Here is an 18886-nt window from a genome sequence, read left to right on the forward strand (position 1 = left end):
TACATTTTTAAATGTTTATTGTGGCAGCAGATTTTTGCAACTCTGTTTCGCTGCTACACATATGTGGTATAAACATATTGCACCATGAACATTCCTGGTTTTCCTTGGTTTAAGTACAAGCTGATCGTTGCTACAGCGTACTTTCAATCATTTTGCGCACGGGACACCAGCACTATTGATGGAGAAAATAAAAATTGTAGCAGTGTGTTGCTGAAAGGTTTACTTGCTGTTACATTAAATTTACAAAGTTTTCACATGCTGATCCATAGCTGTACTGCTTCACTGCTTGCTTCATTTTCTACACTTCATTACTTTAATTAGCTCTACTGGTGGACAGCAGCACTCCTGCACAACAGATGGTGTAAAATGGTCCTCAAACTGACAAGAATAGCAATGCAGGCCTGTTGGAACCTCTAGCTGTAAAGAGCTAAGGCTATACCTTGTGCTCATTGCAGCTATTTTCTCTTGAACTGCCCTTGCAAGAGTCATGCTGTCCAGAATCAATGGATGAGAACACACAGTACAAGAAACTGACATTTTGAAGAAACATGTCAAGCTGCCGTTTAAGGTGAAAAGAAATATCGCTGTACAATTCCACAGTCTGCGACTTGCCGTAGCGCCTTAGGATTAAAATGAAACGTTGGCATGTTCTCTGCTAATACTTTTAGCAGCAGCTCCAATTCCTTTGTCGAGACTACCAAGCACCATGTTTGTACACACACGTAGCTCTTGTCCTTTTCCCAAGTCCTCTTAAGCGAACCACCAAGCAAAGAACGGAGGCATCGAACTGTACAAATTCAAGAGCTTGCGCACTTCAGTGTCTTTTCTTTGAGACGATCCCTCAGAGTGCGAAGCCTCGTGAGGAGTGTTGAGTACTGGAACACGCCTCGATGCTCCCCAAAGGGGTCCTGTGCAAGTTAAATGACAAAATGACCATATCAGTCTCTAAGCATGACACGTAAGAAAATAGTCCATCAATACTTCAAGCACTGCACAGCGCACCGTATTAATCGGAAAGGCGAGGAGCACTCTTTTATTTATTCTCCACCCTATTTTATGGCTCCTGAAGCCGATTCCCCTTCCACCCGTCCTCAATTTTCAAAAAACATTAAACCCAAAAACACAAGAGACAATGTGTGTTGTGTTGCAGGACAGCTGTGGTCTTGAATCAAGCCACCACGATCGGCGGCTGGACGCCTTAACATGTGCTGAAATTTTGAGCACGTGTCATTTGATGTTGAATGTCCCTTGCAGAGTACAACATGGCAAGTTTGGAGAGGGGGACCAATATTAGATTTTGTTGGGACTTCCCTGACCCTTAAAACCTTGGCTGTCCTCTAAACAGAGTACAATGCACCGCTACAGAATTAATGAAACACCAGAATAAGGCATATGCCAGTTAACATTTTCCGACTTACACACATGGCCAAGCCTGATAAGTGGAGCTTGTTCTTCACCACTGTCTCGTAGTACTCAAAGTAGTCTGGAAATGCTTTTTCAATGGTTTCCCTATGTCAAGAGAAAGGCGAATATGAATACAAGTAGGATTGCCAACCAGTAATGCAAGTTCCAAACATTTAGTTCTTTTTTTTTTTTTTTTTTTTTTCAGTTTGTTAACCCATCCATCCACTACACGCTGCCAAATCCATGGAAAAAAGTCAAGTCTAGCACAATACATTTACGACTGCTCCGCGGATGAGCAAGTGCGGGCACCGCTCTAGCAGCACTTGCTTACATGCTTTTTGCTATTCAGAGGGAATAAACTTGGTACTTTTGCCCTAAGTAGCAAGTTTTGTAAATTCCGAATTTTTTTTATCAGCAGAGTTACATTAAAACCTAATGTGGCGGCCTACATTATTAACCACATATAAAAAGCCAGAAAATTCAATATTAAAACCAGAAAATAAAATACGTAGCAGAATCTACATTATCTTGTTGCTAGGAATAAGAAATGAGAGCAGGAAGCAAAAGGAACTGGACCAATCACCGGGAGCCAAAAAACACAGCAAAGAAAATATAAAATGCTGGTAACATGATTGCTCCAGGTTTGCAAAAAGAATCGTAGTGAATCGTGAAGTGAATGGAGCACAGAGCACTGCACAGGCAGGGCGAGTCCGTTGACGGGGCCTTGACGTGGCTATGCCACTATGAGTAGGGCCTGACTTTTTAGGGTTAAACCCGTATCCGCCCGATATTTACCCCCCGAACGAAATCTGTAAAATTCGGGTTTAACCCGAATCTACCCGAAAACATCAGGGTCGCCTGGCACACTCGTAAGCGTGCATTAAAATAAAGTTTGATAACATTGCTAAACATTAGTTCCATGTTAAGACAAATTTTTATTAAACAAAAAAAAATCACCCGAATTCCTGACGACAGAATATGCCGTAACGGGATTTAACCCGAATACACCCGAATTTTCAAATGAAAAATATCACCCGATATTTACCCCCCGAATTTGGCCAAAAATAAAACCCGAAAAAGTCAGGCCCTAACTATGAGTTGGTCAGAGTGAACTTTTATGCAGTAAAACCTCGTTAAAGCGTACCCGCATAAGCCGTAGTTCCACATTAAAAGTACTCCAGCTGGGTCCCCAACTGCCCAGGCGCCATTAAACATAATGCATTCAATAACCCATAAAGCCGCAGTAGTGTTTCATGCACTTGTCGGTAAGGCCATACTGTTTTCACGTTGTCCTGTCGTACTGGCCACCATTTTGGTTGCATTACAGGTTGGAGAGATTGGGTCATGATACCAAGCACATGCCTATGTATCACATTGTCCCTTCGGCCTTTCATACAGCCGAGCATTTCTGGTTTCGAGGTCACGCTGGAATTGTGTGGTCTTCATAGACTGGAAAGGAGGAGGCCACGAAAAAGTGCGCGGCGCAAGCGTGTCGGCAAGTGCCAGTCAGCATCAAATAAAGGGTTAGGACTGTGCAGGTTTTGTGTATTGCATCTCAAATAGTGTTTCTCATCAACTGGCCGGCAGGTGGATGCGTATGTGCGACTTTCAGTTATGCCGTAGCACTGCTTTGTACGTACTTCTTTCGCGTCACAGCCAGATACGCTTTAACAGGGTTCTACTTTACGGGTTACTTTACAGGATTTATGAGGTCTACTAACAGGGTAACCTGTCGCTCTGTAGCTCATATTACGGGCCAGGCCGCGCAGCCTCTAAATTATTTTTTGTCACCAGGGCATGCATGGAGCCATCGAGCTCGGCCGAGGCAGGTGAATCAAAAGTATGCGGGGCTTGCACCATGCCCAGGCCTAAGAATGAGGGGCATTGTTTACATTGGTGCTCATATGACTGGTGTAAGTACACTGGTGCTTAAAAGTTAGGAATTTGAGGCTTTCCTCCTTTCCAGATATCCGAGTTTCAACAAACCATGTTTTCAAACAAACAAGGAAATTCTTTCCATGATAGGCAAACGTGAGCGATGGGCAAGACACGTAAACAAACACAAACACGAAGGCTCAAAACCAGCAAGACGTTTAATTGATAACAACGAACTTCATGAACATGAACAGGGAAGACAGAGAGAGGGGAATAGGGAATTGAGGACAGAATGAGTTGAAGGAGGTCAAAGGAGGCGCTTGAAGGCCAGGTGGATACATACAGACAGCACACTAATACAATTGCCCACACTCTTTATGGGCAACGCTTTTCTCTTCGTGTTTGTGTTTGTTTACGTGTCTTGCCCATCGCTCAGGTTTGCCTATCATGGAATTTATCCACCAGCTAGCCTGCATTTACACCATTCTGTCAAGGAAATTCTTTGGTCAGTTGCAAGTAGTTTGCGACAGCGAAAATTTATCGCAAATGGGCTTTGTTACTACTATACGTGTAATATTGGGCGACGTGGAACTCACCTGAGCGCAGGGGGTCCAAACACGTCGGTAAGACACGACTCTACCATGTCACATACGGCCACACGAATCGTTTCATGGCGAATAATCTCGTTGTAGCGGTCCGCATCGCCGGGACTCTTTTCCTGAATGAAAGTGATCAAGAAATTCAATGAAAGCAAGCATGGTGATCTAAGAGTGCCGCAAACAATATCTAACCTTCTCATATCCTGGCTCGTTGTGGTACGGGCGATCATTCATCAGTGACTGGATGGAGATGAGTACACTGGCAAGGCTTTGTGCCGGACTCCAAGCAGGGCCTGCCCACGTACTGAAACCGCAATGAAGAACCAGTATTTAAATATACATTGTGTTTTCAAATACCCCGCTATTTAAAATACAAGTATTTATATCTCACATTCAAACAGTGTCAAAAATTTTATTTATGTTCATATTTAAATATTATTTTTGGTTTGTTATTCGCTTAAATGCTCTACACAGGATGTTTCATCTACAGTAAAAAAAAGAAAAGGAAATGAAGAAATCTATTTGTCTTAACACTATAGGGTCGACATTATTTATCTCGAAAGAGATTTTGCCATGGTTTCTGAGCACTTTCATCAAATTTAATTCGTGAGAAACTGAATTTTCCCAATTTAACTTCGAAATTTGCCAAGTGAACCTCACGTTTTTTTAAAAACGGAAACAGAACACGCATGGCGGATTTAACCCATTCTATTGCGAAATACCTTCACTACTACAATGGTGATGGCGAGAAAAAAAAAAACCGAAAAAGAAAGCGAAAACTGTCATTCCGAGGTGCGCAAATTGCCAACGGTACTCAGATTTCAGTGAGAAGCAATGCGAGGAGGTCGTGCATGCGCCCTTTCATTTTCCCAACCTTCTGCTTGTAACAGCAGCATGGTGGCAACAGAAAGTTATCTGAAAGAAGATTTCTGATTTTTCTTCTGCCGCATCTTTCATTAATTTGACGGAGAACTGAGTTCAGCCGAGTAATTGCGTGCCTCTAAACGAAGTTTATCGCAAATTTTTTCAGCTACTACCGAAGCAGTAGGGAATGTATTTTACAATGCAATAGGGTATATCCGACGTGCGCTTTGTTTCTGAAAAAAAAAAAAAGTGAGTTGACATCTGCCAAATTTCGAAGATCAATTGGGAAAATTCAATTTCTCGCAAATTGATAAAAGTGCTCAGAAGCCCTTGCAAAATCTTCCCTGAGATAAAAAGCATTGACCCCATAGTGCTCAGACAAGTAGATCTTTCAATACTTTTTTGTTTTGTTTTTCAGGTTAGGTGAAACACCCTCAATGTACATGTCAGCACACCAAATGTGCATGTGTCTGTACATTTTGGCTGCAGTTACGATCGTGACTGAGACATTGCTTCATTGCTATCATTGCTTAGAGCGACAGGTTATTCATCTGGTTTGAAGGATTAGTACTGTTTTCAGAAGGCCCTTTCTGGCCTCGATGGATGCTACATTTACATCAGCATTCCAGTGATGTCAGTGCGACTCATTTTGACGAATACCGCACTGAGTACCAAGTACGACCCTTTTTGGAGATGAAGGAAAAGCTTAAAGGATCACCGAAGTAGCCCCCATAAGTTTTTGTTTTTGGCTGTGATGTAATCAGCAACTCATAAAATGAGTTCCTGCAAAAGAACGACGGGCGCAAGTGACCTACAGTGTACGCATGGGGCATCTGTTCTGCCAATCTTTCAAACCTCGTCACGTCTTTGAAAACGCATGTAAGGGAACGAGCGAAGAAGGAGGATACGTTATAATGTCACCAATCACCCTGGCAGGGCCGATCACGTGATTCATGACGTAGGCTAGCGCAACCGAAGCGTGTATTATAAGCAGCGCGTCAGCCTAGAAGAAAGTAAACGAAGGAAGTGCACGGAGAGATGTCAGCAGGATGCTGGAGGGATCAGGCCACCTGCCCGAGGCTGCTTTCTCCGAATGTCTCCGTAAATTTGATTGCATTCAGACGATACACAACAGATCGAAAATATTTTTCATGGCGCTTCTGATAGACAGCCTGACGAATTAAATAGGGTTCCGAGGCACATTAAATGCCACCTCGTTGCTCCTTTAAAGGCTGCGTCCGGACAAAAAACGCAGTTGAACCGAAGGTGCGGTCGGAATAATGGGTGCCTAAAATACATGAAACCGGAATACATCGTTTAGAAACAGTCGCAAACATTAGAAAATTAATTTAATCGGATTTTGCAGCTGGATGTGGGCTCCCGGTTGAACTCGGGCAACAGCGTGCGGACCGACGTCACTGGAGTCTGTTATGAAGGCTGGCTGTCCATCACAAAATGTGGTCTTCAGACTTGCAATCTGCTGCCGAACAGTCGTGCAAAGCATCTCCGTTCATGCTTTCGGTAGCATCGGATTGCAACCAGCCTGGTGATGCCGTCAGCTGAGCGATTGGGAATTTCGCTGGCAATGCCAATTAATTCACCGGAAGAGGTGAAGCAGGGAAGGGCCGTTTCAACCGTAAGCTGGCAGTTGGTTTCGAATTCGACGTTTTATGAAAAAAAACAAAAAAAACACAAACTAATTTTGCGGAACTCTCTTAGTGCTTTCTTCTTGGAAGGTATCTCCAAGTATTTCGGAATCCTCGCGGACACCACCTTTAAGTTAAAAAAACTTACTTGGACGAAGAAAAGTCTATGAAAAGTGCCAACAAAAGGCACTGTTGCTCACATACCGACTATCAGTTTCACGGTTACCCGCTAACCAGGATGACCGCGGTGCAGCATACACATTTGAACGGAGACTGCGCAGCCGAGCAAGATGGGAGACTTGCAAGAGAGGGATTGTACTCGGCACTTCAAACAGCCAGTTGCACCTGAAGGATTACCAGTGAGGTACACATGCCTGTGTTGCAAAATTCAGACCCAACATATGCTGCTGTGCAAATTTTAAATAGGTATGACCTGGATTCGAGTTTTGTGATGCTTCGGAAGCTTGTCGTAATTGTGTGAATTTCTCCATACGAAAATCAATGCACAAGCAGGCCCACATGGTGGTGATGACAGAGCGAAACGTAGATGATGGTGGTGAAGCAAAGATAAGGCAAAGGGAACGGTACAACTCACCCCAGGATGCTTAAGCACACCTTGCCATTACGGTAAAGATTGGGATTGAAGCGGACGCTTCCATAGCCAGTGGTCATGAGCCGCACTCGTGGTGGCTGAATCGGGTAGTCAGGAGGACACTGCAGTAGGAAGTAGAAGAAACCACCTTCATACGGGGTTTCAAAAGGGCCAGTGACTAGAGCATGAATCTGGAGTGAGAAAAAAAAAGAAAGGTTTTACATTAACTTTTGCATGCTGTACATTTGTGAACATTGTGGGCACGTATCAGACTTGCTACATACCCTGGTAATGTTTTTTTCATCTGGGACAATGATTACACCAGGAGGTGGTTCTGCATGGATGTCAACAATATCCCTGGGAAAAGGAAAACTGCAGGTTACGCTGGATTTATTATACTGCCTGCAATAAATAAGTTTTATTTTTATTCTGTTCACTTCTTAATCTAATTCCCCCCTTAAACACAGATGGAACTTGCTAATTATGGAAGAAAACGCACAAACTTCTTATTTGAACACACACGGTATTATCTACGCGAACTGTACCGTACGTTCCTGTGTGTTGTGTACAAGTCCGCTGTGTATGCAATCGTACTATGTTCCATCACCTTCGTCCCATACATATGCGCTACATGTATAGTACTGCCTCGCGGTACAAGATGCTCAGTTTCTAAACATCGCATTGCTCGTACCGCTTTGTCCTGAGCAAGCATTGGGGCGATGGTATTTCATGCTCATGGGCGTATGGATCCCACGAGTAACTTAGGCCATCTAGAGAATCGGATGACTCGTTGGTCATAGGCGTCGAACTACTTGCGGTGTCGTTATCGTCGATGTTTTCATCCATGCTTTCAGCGTTCGGACTTTTCCGTGGTTTCCCACCTCGAGACCACCAGCGTTTGCCACGCGACACGTTTTGCTGTACGGTGCCACTTTCACTGTAATGATGGAACTAACACGATTTCTGCTGCAAGATCTTTGTAGCACACATTCTGAAATATCTGTGCTCGTCAGTGAGGAAATGTTGTGAGCATGTTCAACTTTCCACGCCAATCCAATACATGTTGCACAGAAAGTAGGATTTTCTCCAAACGTTAAAGAAAACGGCAAGGCGCAGCGCAGATGAAAAATTATCCTGTTCCCATGCCTGTCCTAGTCCCCCCCAAAGTCCCTAGTCGTTTTGCGTGAGATTGGCGGATTGGCGTAAGTGAACTTACGCATTCACATTTACATTGCGAGACAGCGAAGTGTCGGTGCTTGACTATGACTATCATTTAAAGAACTGATGAGGCCACATTTTGAAAGGACGTCGATGTGACCAGTGGAAAGCATGTGACAACATTTTTGTAGCGTTCATGCCATTTGCACCATACAGCCATACGGTAACTTGAAATCTGGCAACACTTGCTTTAATCCACTCCAAGCCAGTTTATATGCTGGCTATAATCCATGTTGCAATCCAACGAGCAGCTGATAGGCCGACACAGGCCGACCACGACCGCATAGTAGCCAACTGGCCAATATGGCTGGACGGGTGAAGATTGAAAGTGGTTGCGGCGATCAAGAAGATACGATTTCTGAAGAAGAACTCGAAGAACGTAGACATTTTCAAAGAATTGTGAATGCTTTTAGATGTTATAGGTAACGTTCTTCTGCTGTGTGACTTATTTTTGCGTCATGAATGTTTGCTCTCATGAGGATAGAACTAAGCCCGTATACGGATTTTTCAGGTAACTTGCTTTAAAAGACACAAAAGACCAAGCTCGGTTTTGAGCACAAATAGTGCAGTAAATGTAGAGTAAAATGTATAGTAAGCATGAGGGAGAGTACGCCTCAAGTAATGCATAACTCTTGAAATAGAAAATTAGCTTTAGATAATCGTTTGCTGTTTTGTGTTGCCAGAAGTCATTAACGATGGCTCACAACGTTCATTCATTTTATTTTAGGGGTTACTCTTTAAGGAGGTTAAACCGTACCGTGAAATATGTTTCAAGCTTGCCTTCTTCACATCAGCAACTTTTGAAGAAGTACAGGCAGCACCTTGACAGGGTGAGGCTTGCCATTGAACACAACAATGATCTACTTAGACTGGTTATTGCAAACATTGCCCACATGTTTGAAAATGCTGATCACACAGATGACGTCAAGCCATCGAATCAGGTACGTTACTTGGTTCTGCGTTGCATATGTATCACTGGACGGACACAGTTTACCTTGACTGATTATGCTAATACCTTATTAAGGTGCAGGCCACTGCAATGGATATGGACAAAGTCCAGGGTGTGCTGAAGCAGTTCGTGCGTGAGTGGAGCTCTGAAGGAAGTGAAGAACGGCAGGCTTGCTTTCAGCCCATATTGGATGCTATTGAGTCGCACTTTCCCAGTGACAATGTGTATGCACCACTCCAATGCTTTGTAGCTATGCACATTTGAAAGTATACTGATTTTCACTTAGAAAATCTATAAAGAAAGTTGTTGCACATGTAATAATAGCGAAGCGATAAGCTGATAGGATGAAGCATGGATATTTATCCCACAGTTTGTGGGTGAAGAAAGTTGTGTGACACTAGGGATCACCTACGAATATATTGTACTTGTGCAAGCATGCATTATATTTGTCATACAGCCTCCATCATCCTAGAGCAAACAAGCGTTTGAGGAGGCTTTCACTGCTCCCTGAAAATTAAAGTAAGCCTTCATAAACCGGAGCGGAAAATATCTAGAGTCCGACTTTTTCGGGTTAAGTGGCTTTCCTAGATTCAGTGGGAAATAATTGGGAGGAGTCAGGTTTAACCAGAGAAACCCTAAGTATGCATAATTGAACAACCGAAGAATGCATATAGGAGACAGACTGGAACGAGACACTCTTTGGTGGTTCAGTTATGTGTCACCAACTTGCTGAAATTGCCGTTGTTGCTGGCCAGTAGTTTTGTACATAAACCAGCATGCACTATGATTATACAATATTGCTTCACATTTCTCGGTACGTAGTATTCAGGGGAGTCCACTTTCTGGCATCTTAAAACGTGGCCGTTTTGCAACATGGGAAGCATGCCGCAAAAGGTAGAGTTTCTCGGAATACGGATGCCTCCCCCTTTGTACCCAGTAATGTGAGGACAATGCAGTGTTTCCTAATGCATGCGCTCTATTAATTGGTTCATTACATTTGGTGTCGCCTTTTCCAGGAACCCTGCATCAGTAAAGGTGCTAGTGCCCGGAGCCGGTCTTGGACGGCTGGCATACGAGATTGCCCGTAGAGGCTATTGTTGCCAAGGAAATGAGTTTAGTTTCTTTATGCTGTTTGCTTCGAACTTTGTTCTTAACAGGTGGGTACCCATGAGGCGTAGTTATGTCCCCGTCTGTGTTACGCAGCATCTGAATGGAATTTTTGTTTATTCATGCGTCAGCTGCAAAGGTACGGACCTGCATACAGTATACCCCTGGGTGCACCAGTATTACAACCACATGGCCTCAATAGATCAGATCCAGCCTGCACGATTTCCTGATGCAAACCCGGCAGACGTTCCACGAGATGCAGAGTTTTCTATGACTGCAGGCAATTTTATAGAGGTATATGCAAACCAAGGTAACTAGGAAAGGTTCATTTGCCTGCTTTTATGGTTCTTGAAAAAGAGTTTTAAAAACACTGCATTACAGGTGTGGCAGTAACAAGTGCATGTGTTGTATGGTGGGACAGAAAAGTTGAGGAAAATCCCTAGCAGGGCCCTCTCCGGCTCCTTTTTTTTGGGTTTCGTGTTTTTAAGGTGGAATCATCTCGGTGGGGCTGGAGCTGTCCAGCCCCACTGAGATGTGTCCAGGTTATCTCTAAAACAGCTCTACGTACAGTGTCAAATGTCGCACAGATGTTACTATGAGAGATCCCGCATTGCGTGACGCCTTGTTCAGTTCTCTGCGGCACTTCGTTGAATTTATACAAATTCTTGTGTCTCTTCATATGAATGCGTAGAGTTCTGTGGGGACAATACAAAAATGCTAATTAAAATGTTTCTGTGGCGAATGGCCTGCTTGAAAATAGTGTCAAGCTGTTTGTCTGTTCTTAGCGATCACAATTCAGGCAAAATTTTAATGTAGCCATTCACATGTTTGTGATAACCTGGACAAAAAAACAGAATTTTGTTGTCTGCTAGCTGCACAGTGTGTGTGTGTGTGGGGGGGGGGGCTGCACACTGGTGTCATACGTTTTGTATGTAGCGCACTGCTGTCATACTTTTTGTAAAATATACAGTGTTCCACGAGGGCATGTCACTCAATTCCTAAACATAGGTTTTACTTTTTAAACAATGATAAAACTACTTGGAATATAATCATACAAACTTTTACCACAGAGTGAGGCCGTTTGCATTCGCATTCTTGTTACGCATTAATTAAACTAATTAGCATAATTAAACTAAACAAATTGCAACACAAAGGCAGCATTTTTCTCCCTGAATTTGGAAGCCTATGGCCATGACCCACTAATCCAATCAAAATTACTGGGTTTTCCGCAAGATTTCTATAAAAAATTTGACAGCCGAAAATCAGTTGCTGGGCAAAGCCCTTGATGATATTTACATTTGCGGAACTGTTGGCTTTGTCCAAATACCCTCCCTTCTGTGCACGAAGAAAACAAACCGCGCCGAATCACATTTTTTGTCCTTATGAACGTGTCTATCGTCAGTTGCCAGCCACTGATAATGACGGGTTGTGCCACACTGCCCTCGATCGAAATAAAACTGTGTCGCTCTTTCCACTTGCCGCTATACTAGTTGGCTAAAGAGTTGGCTATACTATGCTATTGGTTTTGTAGCTGTTTGTCACCCCTGTTTTCCTGTTTCCCATGGTACTCCTTGGAATGATCCACATGACAACAATGCTGCCTTCCGTCGCTGGTCTCTACTATATATGACCTCATCTCACCTCAACTTCTGCCTGGGCCTGTTGGTACCGATTCATAACAGAAAGTGCCAAACAAGATGACGTCATAAACTCAAGAGACACACAACTGCGCTGTCATGCGCAGCATGTCACTTTTGTATTTGTCCTCATCTTGTTTGGTGCTTCTAGTTATACTTTAATCCAAGGTGGTTTGCACCAAATGTTCTTTACATACACCTTCTGTCATGGAAGGAAACCTTAGCAGGCATCCCAGCTGTCTTACCATTCATGTTCTTCATTTTTCTCTCGCTTGTAGTCTTGGTCTCATCCGATTGAAGGGTGTTCTCGGGCAACTTCGCAGCATAAGCCTGCTGGTGTTTTACTTGTGACAGCGTGCACATTGTTATGCTGATCAAGGCAGGAACCCTTCCAGTCCGCACTCTACTGTCCCGTCCTTAAGCTTTTACAAAGGTAGCTTTGCTTCTAGCAACATTCGCTCTGCTTGACCATTAATAGTGGCGTGATAGGGTGCACTGGTCAGGTGTCGAATGCTGTTTGTGGTACAAAAGAAACCAGTCTCTCCAGATGCCAAGGATGTGCCATTATCTGTCACAAAAACTTGGGGTACCCTAAAGGTTGCAAAGAAAGAGAGCGTAATACTTCTTGCAACACCAATAATGTCGCTGGTGCTACCTGAAGGCATTCGTCAACGGTCTCACTAGTCAGTTTCCAATCTTGCGAGGAATTTCTAGCAGCCTACAAGCTCTGACAGTGTTGAGTTTGCACTCCAGCAATATGTCCACTTCCTTGCATGGTAGCTTGCCGATTGTATGATATCATTGGCCTGAAAGTTGAAATCAAGGCACTAAACCCACAGCACCCTGTTGGCACAGGGTATGAATAGGGTTAAACCCGGTTCCGTCCGAGTATTCCATCCCGATTCAGTTTTGGACCAGTTCGGGTTAAACCCGATTCCTCCGCAAATTCCGGTCACGTATTGCACTGTATCATGTATCACGTACACGATTTAGTAGCAACCTCCGCGCACGTCTAATGGAAATATTATCTGAGTGCAACGATAAACTATACGAAGCAATTTTAATATTGCGTCATGTGACGTTTGTGACTATAAATCGCGAGGAATGCATGTTTGATCAATATGTGCTTATAGCCTGAGTTGCTTTTGTGCCAATAAAATTCATCATCACCATCATTATCATCATCAATATGTGCACCTGTTACCACAGGCCGGTTGCTGGACAGAGAGAGAAAAGTAACCTGATAACACCCGATTCCCTCCCCGAATCCGGGAAAAACATTTAACCCAAAAAAGTCGGACCCTAGGTACGAATTCCATCACGCTTCCCAGCAGCATCACCAATCCACTTGTCGCCAATATTTTCTGTATAATGCATAGCCCAGAACAGTATAATAGGCACTGATGTGAAAGTACACCTTTGTTCTTTATTGTAGCATGCACTTTGGACATGCTTTCAACTCGACTGTTCTGATTTGAATCAAAGAGGAAAAAGAGCAGGAGGTGAAACTTTTCACACCGTCCTGTGACCAGCGAGTGTCTATAAAACGAGCACTAGCTCCTACTGTCATCTGTCGCACGGAGCCGGAAAGCTAGCAATTTCTTTTCTCTATGAACAAAAAAACCTTACGGTTTCTCAGTAAGTTTACATCCGTTAAATGCGGCAGAAGCTGTCGTACGGCTTGCCAAGAGCACGTTTTTCATATAGCCTTCCATGCATAAGCACAACACAAAAGGGCACAGCAATGCAGCGCCATCTCTTGCACTGTATCAGCAACCACCTTTCTCTCACTCTCCCAAATTAACATTTCCTGGTCCCACGATTGCTTCATTGGGAAGTTTTGCTTTCTATTCTTTTTGCTTCATGGTCCAAATCAAGCCCGTCTTCCCACACACCTCCTCGGGGCCCTCTGGAGGCCGGTTCGATCACTGCACCACATGTGCTACACAGTACATGACGGGATCAGTGGCATGAATCATAACACGTTGTCAAAAAAGAAAAAACATGTCAGGAAGAGTAGAAGCCCTGGGACACCTATTCACAAAAAGTACGAGTTCAGTGTGCAAGAGCGCTTTCAATCTCACAGGTCAAAAAAAGCTCCTGCCCTTGGCTGCCAGTATATGATGTCATGCCATCCGTCCAATAGTGAGGCGCACACCTTCTTTTTGCTCCCTTTCTGCCTTTGGGTGTATTTGGTGCCACCCGCCCAGTGTCTGAAGCAAGGCAGTCGACCGGTCGCCTTGCTCCCGCACTATACCGGACAATTCTTGGCAGCCAATAATTGTGTTAGGATTATCTGATGTCACAGCATGCAGGGAGGAGCTGGGAGGGATCGCTGCCATTGTATTCACTCTTGTAAACAAATGGTTTCGGGAAATGCGTGCTTCCCAGAGGAAAAAATTTTGTGCGACAGTTCCTGGAAGAAGTATGTTCAGATCACGTGGTAAAAGGTATATTCTCAAGGTGCCTTCCACACTCTTTTAAAGGTGACAAGGAACGATTTGAGCTGTGTGTCGTCAACGATGGTTGCAAAAAATTTTATTTTATCTTTCAGGCTGTTCGTGGGACAGTGTGGCAACTTGCTTCTTTTTGGATACGGCAGGAAATATAGTCCTTTACATTGAAACAATCTACAAGATCCTTAAACCTGGAGGTGTATGGGTCAACCTTGGCCCGCTCCTCTATCATTATGCGGACCTTCCTACAGAGAATTCGATTGAGCCCAGTTATGAAGACGTCAAAGATATAATCAAGGCCTTTGGCTTTGACATGTTGGTAAGCAGCACTGCAGAGTCCCGGTTTCAATGCGTGCCCCGAATCTTGATGGCGTTCGTCTAGAATGCCGGCACGTATGTCATTCATGCAGTATGGCAGTATGACTTGCCTGATCAACTTTTTCTTAAACCCTTCAACCTTTCAGGAGGAGAGGACGGGGGTAGCAACTCCATACACTCAAAACCCTCGTTCCATGATGAGGTACGAGTACAAGAGCGTGTACTTCGTTTGCCGCAAGCCTTTTCAAGAGATTTCATCGGTGGATGTAACCATTAACAGCAACGGCGTGCAAGACGACGATAGCCTCTCCTGACCATGACCTGTCATCTAAAGTGTACTCGTACGTTATAGCAGAAAACTGGAAAAGTGTGCATATAGTGTCTACGTACATATGTTATTTGTGCTGTGCAGCACACTGCCATGTTGGAACTCTGGTGCATATTGACAGTGGAAAGAGAAGGTAGAATGTACTGGCAGAAATCTTGACTGAATTCCTCGATGACTTGTGGAGCAGTGTATGCCTTATCAACATTTTCCAGGACGATACTGTGACTAAAAATATGTGGCGCACTGACTGTTTCGTTGCTGTTGGGCCTCAAGAACAAGTATTCGATAAAATATTCGATAGGAAGCAACGGCTCAAGGATGTAATCAATAAACTAATTAATGCAAATTATCAACAGGAGTAGGTGTATTAACCATGTACTTAAAATTCATACCAAAAAGAAAAACGGCTGGTAACCTTTTGTAGCTGCATTATAACGGAGCCTGAAGTTTTCGGGAAATATTTTTTTCTAAATTTGGAGGGTGAAAATCTGGTAAATAAACATGTGCTCTAAATTTGTACGAATTTGGGTGGAAAAACTTCCAGTATGCTAAATTTGGGGAGAAATCGTGTTCAGTTACTCAAACTATAACTGTACTGATTTGGTACAAACAGTGATGTAACTGCATTTGCTGCCAAAGAAGTTAGTGTGCATTCCTAGAGATGTCTCAGCGAGGGCATTTTGTGGGTAAAAATCAGGTATCGCTCTAAAGAGGCAACCTTCAATTCGGGGAAGAATCGGGTTAAACCCCAAAACCTCAGGCTCTAATTATAAGCTGAGATCATTTGATTCAAGAGTGCACACATATGTCAGATGAATGCAGTTCTGATTTCGGTAAACAGTAACGGCTATGTTCTGAAGGAAACGTTCTGTTGAAGCAAAAATGTTCAGCTCACTATACAGGGTGTTTGACGTAATGTGTCGCAAAAATCTAATTAAAAATCTACTTGTCTGAAAAAAAATGAGATCAACAACATTTATTATGGGTGAACTTCAGCCACGACTTAGGGGTGCTTTGATCATATTTCAGTCGTGAGAAATTGGATTTTCTGGATTGAACTCCAAAATTTGCCAACGCAATTAAGATGTTTTTTTTTTTTTTTTTGCCTGAAACAAGGGAGTGCATGTCAGACTTACCCTATCCCAGAACAAAATTCATTCCCTACTACAAAGGTAGCCACTGAAAAAAAGTTGCGAAAACTGTCGTTTCGAGATGCACAACTTGTCAGCTGCCCTCAGTTTTCCGTGAGGAGGCAACGGGAAGAGGGCGAGGAAGAAGTTGGGCCTGTACCCCGTCAGATTCCTTTTCGATGCTTCTGCTTGCGCCGGCAAAGTTAAAACGGCACAGTTGTCTCAAACAACAGTGAGGAGGAAGGGGCGCGTCACAGTCTTATTCCAACGCTTCTTGCATTAACTCGATAGAGAAATGAGCATGGTTGACAATGTGTGCAACCCGAAACAGCAGTTTCTGTACTTCCTTTTTGTGTCAGCTGTTACCATTGTAGTAAGGAATGTATTTCGTAATCGAATGGAGTAACTCTGACACTTAAAAAAACTATGGTGCCTTGGCAAATTTTGAAGTTCAATTCAGAACATCCAATTTTTCTTGCGACTGAAAATTGATCAAAGTGCTTGCAAGTCGTGGTAAACGTTAGCCAAGGATAAATACTGTTGATCCCACAGTTTTCGGACAACTACACTTATTAATAGTTTTTTGTGAAATGTTACGTGAAACACAGTGTCTCCTGTGCGTTCCATCATGTAAAGAGATATTCTCGGTTCATGATTGTTCATTACACATACTGTCACATACCTTTCTGGTGTACTTGTTCTTGACATCCCTTTAATGTTTGGAAATCATCTTTGGTTTCAGATGAGGTCAATGAAATTATGCTTGAAGGTATTTTCAATTTCGGGAAGCTCAGATTGGAAATGCTTCGAACAATTTCATTTACCTAGTTGAGATATGGCTATAATGCACAAAGAACAGATGAACACAGGCAACCTGCGCTATAGGCATGCTCAGTACGAGGTTCTTCAGACTGTTCCTAGAGCTTTGGTTCTGTTCTGTAAGTTTCAATGAATACAGAAAAAGATCAACTCAGTCCTGCTTGCTCATAGCCTTAACCAACATAGGCAAATGTGCAGGGTACAATATGCACAAAAATCTGTTCATGGGACATCTAGTGATGGCAGATTTGACAGTGTTATATTATCGCTTTTGAGCAGCCTGATAATGTAGGCTCAGATATGAAGTGAGAACAGCAGTGTCCCTTTTCTGCTGGTCTCTGCTATGCATGTATTTATTGGTAAGGCTAGGAGCGTGTAAAAAACAGTAAAATCTAACAGCATCGTAAAAATAACCAACCTTGGTTAATTGGGGGAGTGTGCCACCGTGCACACTGCACGTTTTCTATTATCTTCACAAGCACACAACATCCTGCGCTAAAGAGCTCTGAAGTTTCCACACAAAAAAAGTACACCTAAGAATCTCAATTTACGTTAGTTCATTTACTGTTACTTTCTAAATTGACAAAAAACATGAACTCAGGTTCTGCAATTTTTATTCAATATTCTTCGCTAGTGCATACAAAGTGAATATGTAAAAGTTGCACCAGAGTACCAGTCGGCAACATCGGTGAAAGGAAACAAAAACTGTTTTCAAGGTTACAGCGAAAAACACGAGACTGATTACTTTTTTTCTATTACTGTCTCAGCAACCAGTTACTTGTGCCTCAGTTACTCCCTAAGACTGGGTAGAACTTCGGATGGGCATAATTAATCAACTGACATTTGTGAGTACCCGACGCGCTGACCGAGCGAAGTGAAGCAAGCGTGCGGAGCAGTGCCCCAAGCAAGCGCCCACGCCACGTGCCGTAAAAACGCGCCGTCGACCACCCCGCCACCCACGGCAATTCACGTGACCTTTTACGTCACCATCTAACTGTTCATTGGCCAATAGAACAGGAGTGAGAGAGAAGCAAAAACGACAAACACAATACACAATAGTTGCTATGTCAACAGTGTGGCGTCATGATACGTCTACGAGACTGCGGCTGGCTGTACCGACTGAATTCGCAGGCTCGAGCGCATGTTGAAAAGGCGAACGATGGTAGTGGTATTACTTTCCATGATCTTCGCAATAAGAGGGAAGTCCGTGGCCTGCTGCTCATCTGGCTAAGTTTTGAACTGACTAGACTATCCGGACTTCACCTCGCAAGCTTTGTCTGATATGTGTGGAGTGTTCGCTGCTATCTCGCGGTGAGCAGTCTACAAGGCCGTGAGACAGCGTACCGCGCAGCCGGTATACGGTGTTTTTACTCATTCCTGACTCTAGACATTTATCACGATGAGCACCATTCCGACATTCGCCCTGACTGACTATGCTGTGATGACTGTGATGTTGTGTTTATCGTCATGTATTGGAATCTATTTTGCTTGGAAGGACAGAATGGACCAATCAAATAAGGCATTTTTGATGGGTAACCGCGAACTGGGTGTGTTCCCCGTCGCAATGTCGTTGATGGCGAGTTTCCAGTCTGCAACAACTGTTCTTGGTTATCCTGCTGAGATGTTCTACAAAGGTACACAATTTTGGGTGGCAATATTCGGACTCGCAATATCGAACGTGCTGGCTGCCGAGATCTTCCTCCCAGTGCTTTATAAGCTTCACCTTACAAGTGTCAATTTGGTGAGTGAAACTTTCGTGCACGTTTTGGTGAGGACACGATTAGCATGCATCATACCCGACCTCCCTGTCTGGTATGGTCGGGGGTGTACGCCCCCTCGTTTTATTTTGCACCCCCCCCCCAACTTGAAGATTGTTCAGTACAGCTCAGCTACTAATGCATACACGCTCATCAATTTCCATCGGGCAAAAATGAGGCTGTGCTA

General features: G+C 43.6%; 3 protein-coding genes across 5 annotated transcripts in view; 2 read left to right on the top strand and 1 right to left on the bottom strand.

The window, feature by feature from the left end:
- On the bottom strand, positions 1-8154 carry LOC135385304 (ubiquitin-conjugating enzyme E2 Z-like). 2 transcript variants are annotated; one of them, XM_064614536.1, is made up of 7 exons: positions 7672-8154; positions 7265-7337; positions 6984-7102; positions 4071-4182; positions 3876-3997; positions 1419-1509; positions 1-908 (listed from the first exon to the last, which is right to left on the bottom strand). In XM_064614536.1, exons 1-7 carry the CDS (start codon positions 7824-7826, stop codon positions 798-800), a joined length of 783 nt encoding a protein of 260 aa, XP_064470606.1. In that variant the 5' UTR covers positions 7827-8154; the 3' UTR covers positions 1-797. The 2 variants fall into 2 exon arrangements, with proteins under 2 accessions (XP_064470606.1, XP_064470605.1); XM_064614535.1 differs by having other exon boundaries at positions 6984-7171; positions 7672-8153.
- Positions 8155-8498: 344 nt separating this feature from the next.
- LOC135385303 (carnosine N-methyltransferase-like) lies at positions 8499-16805 on the top strand. 2 transcript variants are annotated; one of them, XM_064614533.1, is made up of 7 exons: positions 8499-8620; positions 8926-9139; positions 9223-9371; positions 10164-10304; positions 10386-10564; positions 14446-14666; positions 14812-16805. In XM_064614533.1, the coding sequence occupies exons 1-7, from the start codon at positions 8502-8504 to the stop codon at positions 14977-14979; spliced, it is 1191 nt and encodes a 396-aa protein (XP_064470603.1). In that variant the 5' UTR covers positions 8499-8501; the 3' UTR covers positions 14980-16805. The 2 variants fall into 2 exon arrangements, with proteins under 2 accessions (XP_064470603.1, XP_064470604.1); XM_064614534.1 differs by lacking the exon at positions 8499-8620 and adding an exon at positions 8631-8709.
- A 1216-nt stretch (positions 16806-18021) lies between these two features.
- The window catches only part of LOC135385306 (sodium-coupled monocarboxylate transporter 1-like), a 66053-nt gene continuing 65188 nt past the window's right edge, over positions 18022-18886 (top strand). The window contains exon 1 of the mRNA XM_064614537.1: positions 18022-18683. Coding sequence (XP_064470607.1) covers positions 18342-18683 — 342 coding nt within the window. The 5' untranslated portion in view covers positions 18022-18341. The remainder of the gene's footprint in view (positions 18684-18886) is intronic.

Source organism: Ornithodoros turicata, chromosome 2, assembly GCF_037126465.1.
Source record: "Ornithodoros turicata isolate Travis chromosome 2, ASM3712646v1, whole genome shotgun sequence".
In the NCBI taxonomy this organism is placed as follows: Eukaryota; Metazoa; Arthropoda; class Arachnida; order Ixodida; family Argasidae; genus Ornithodoros; species Ornithodoros turicata.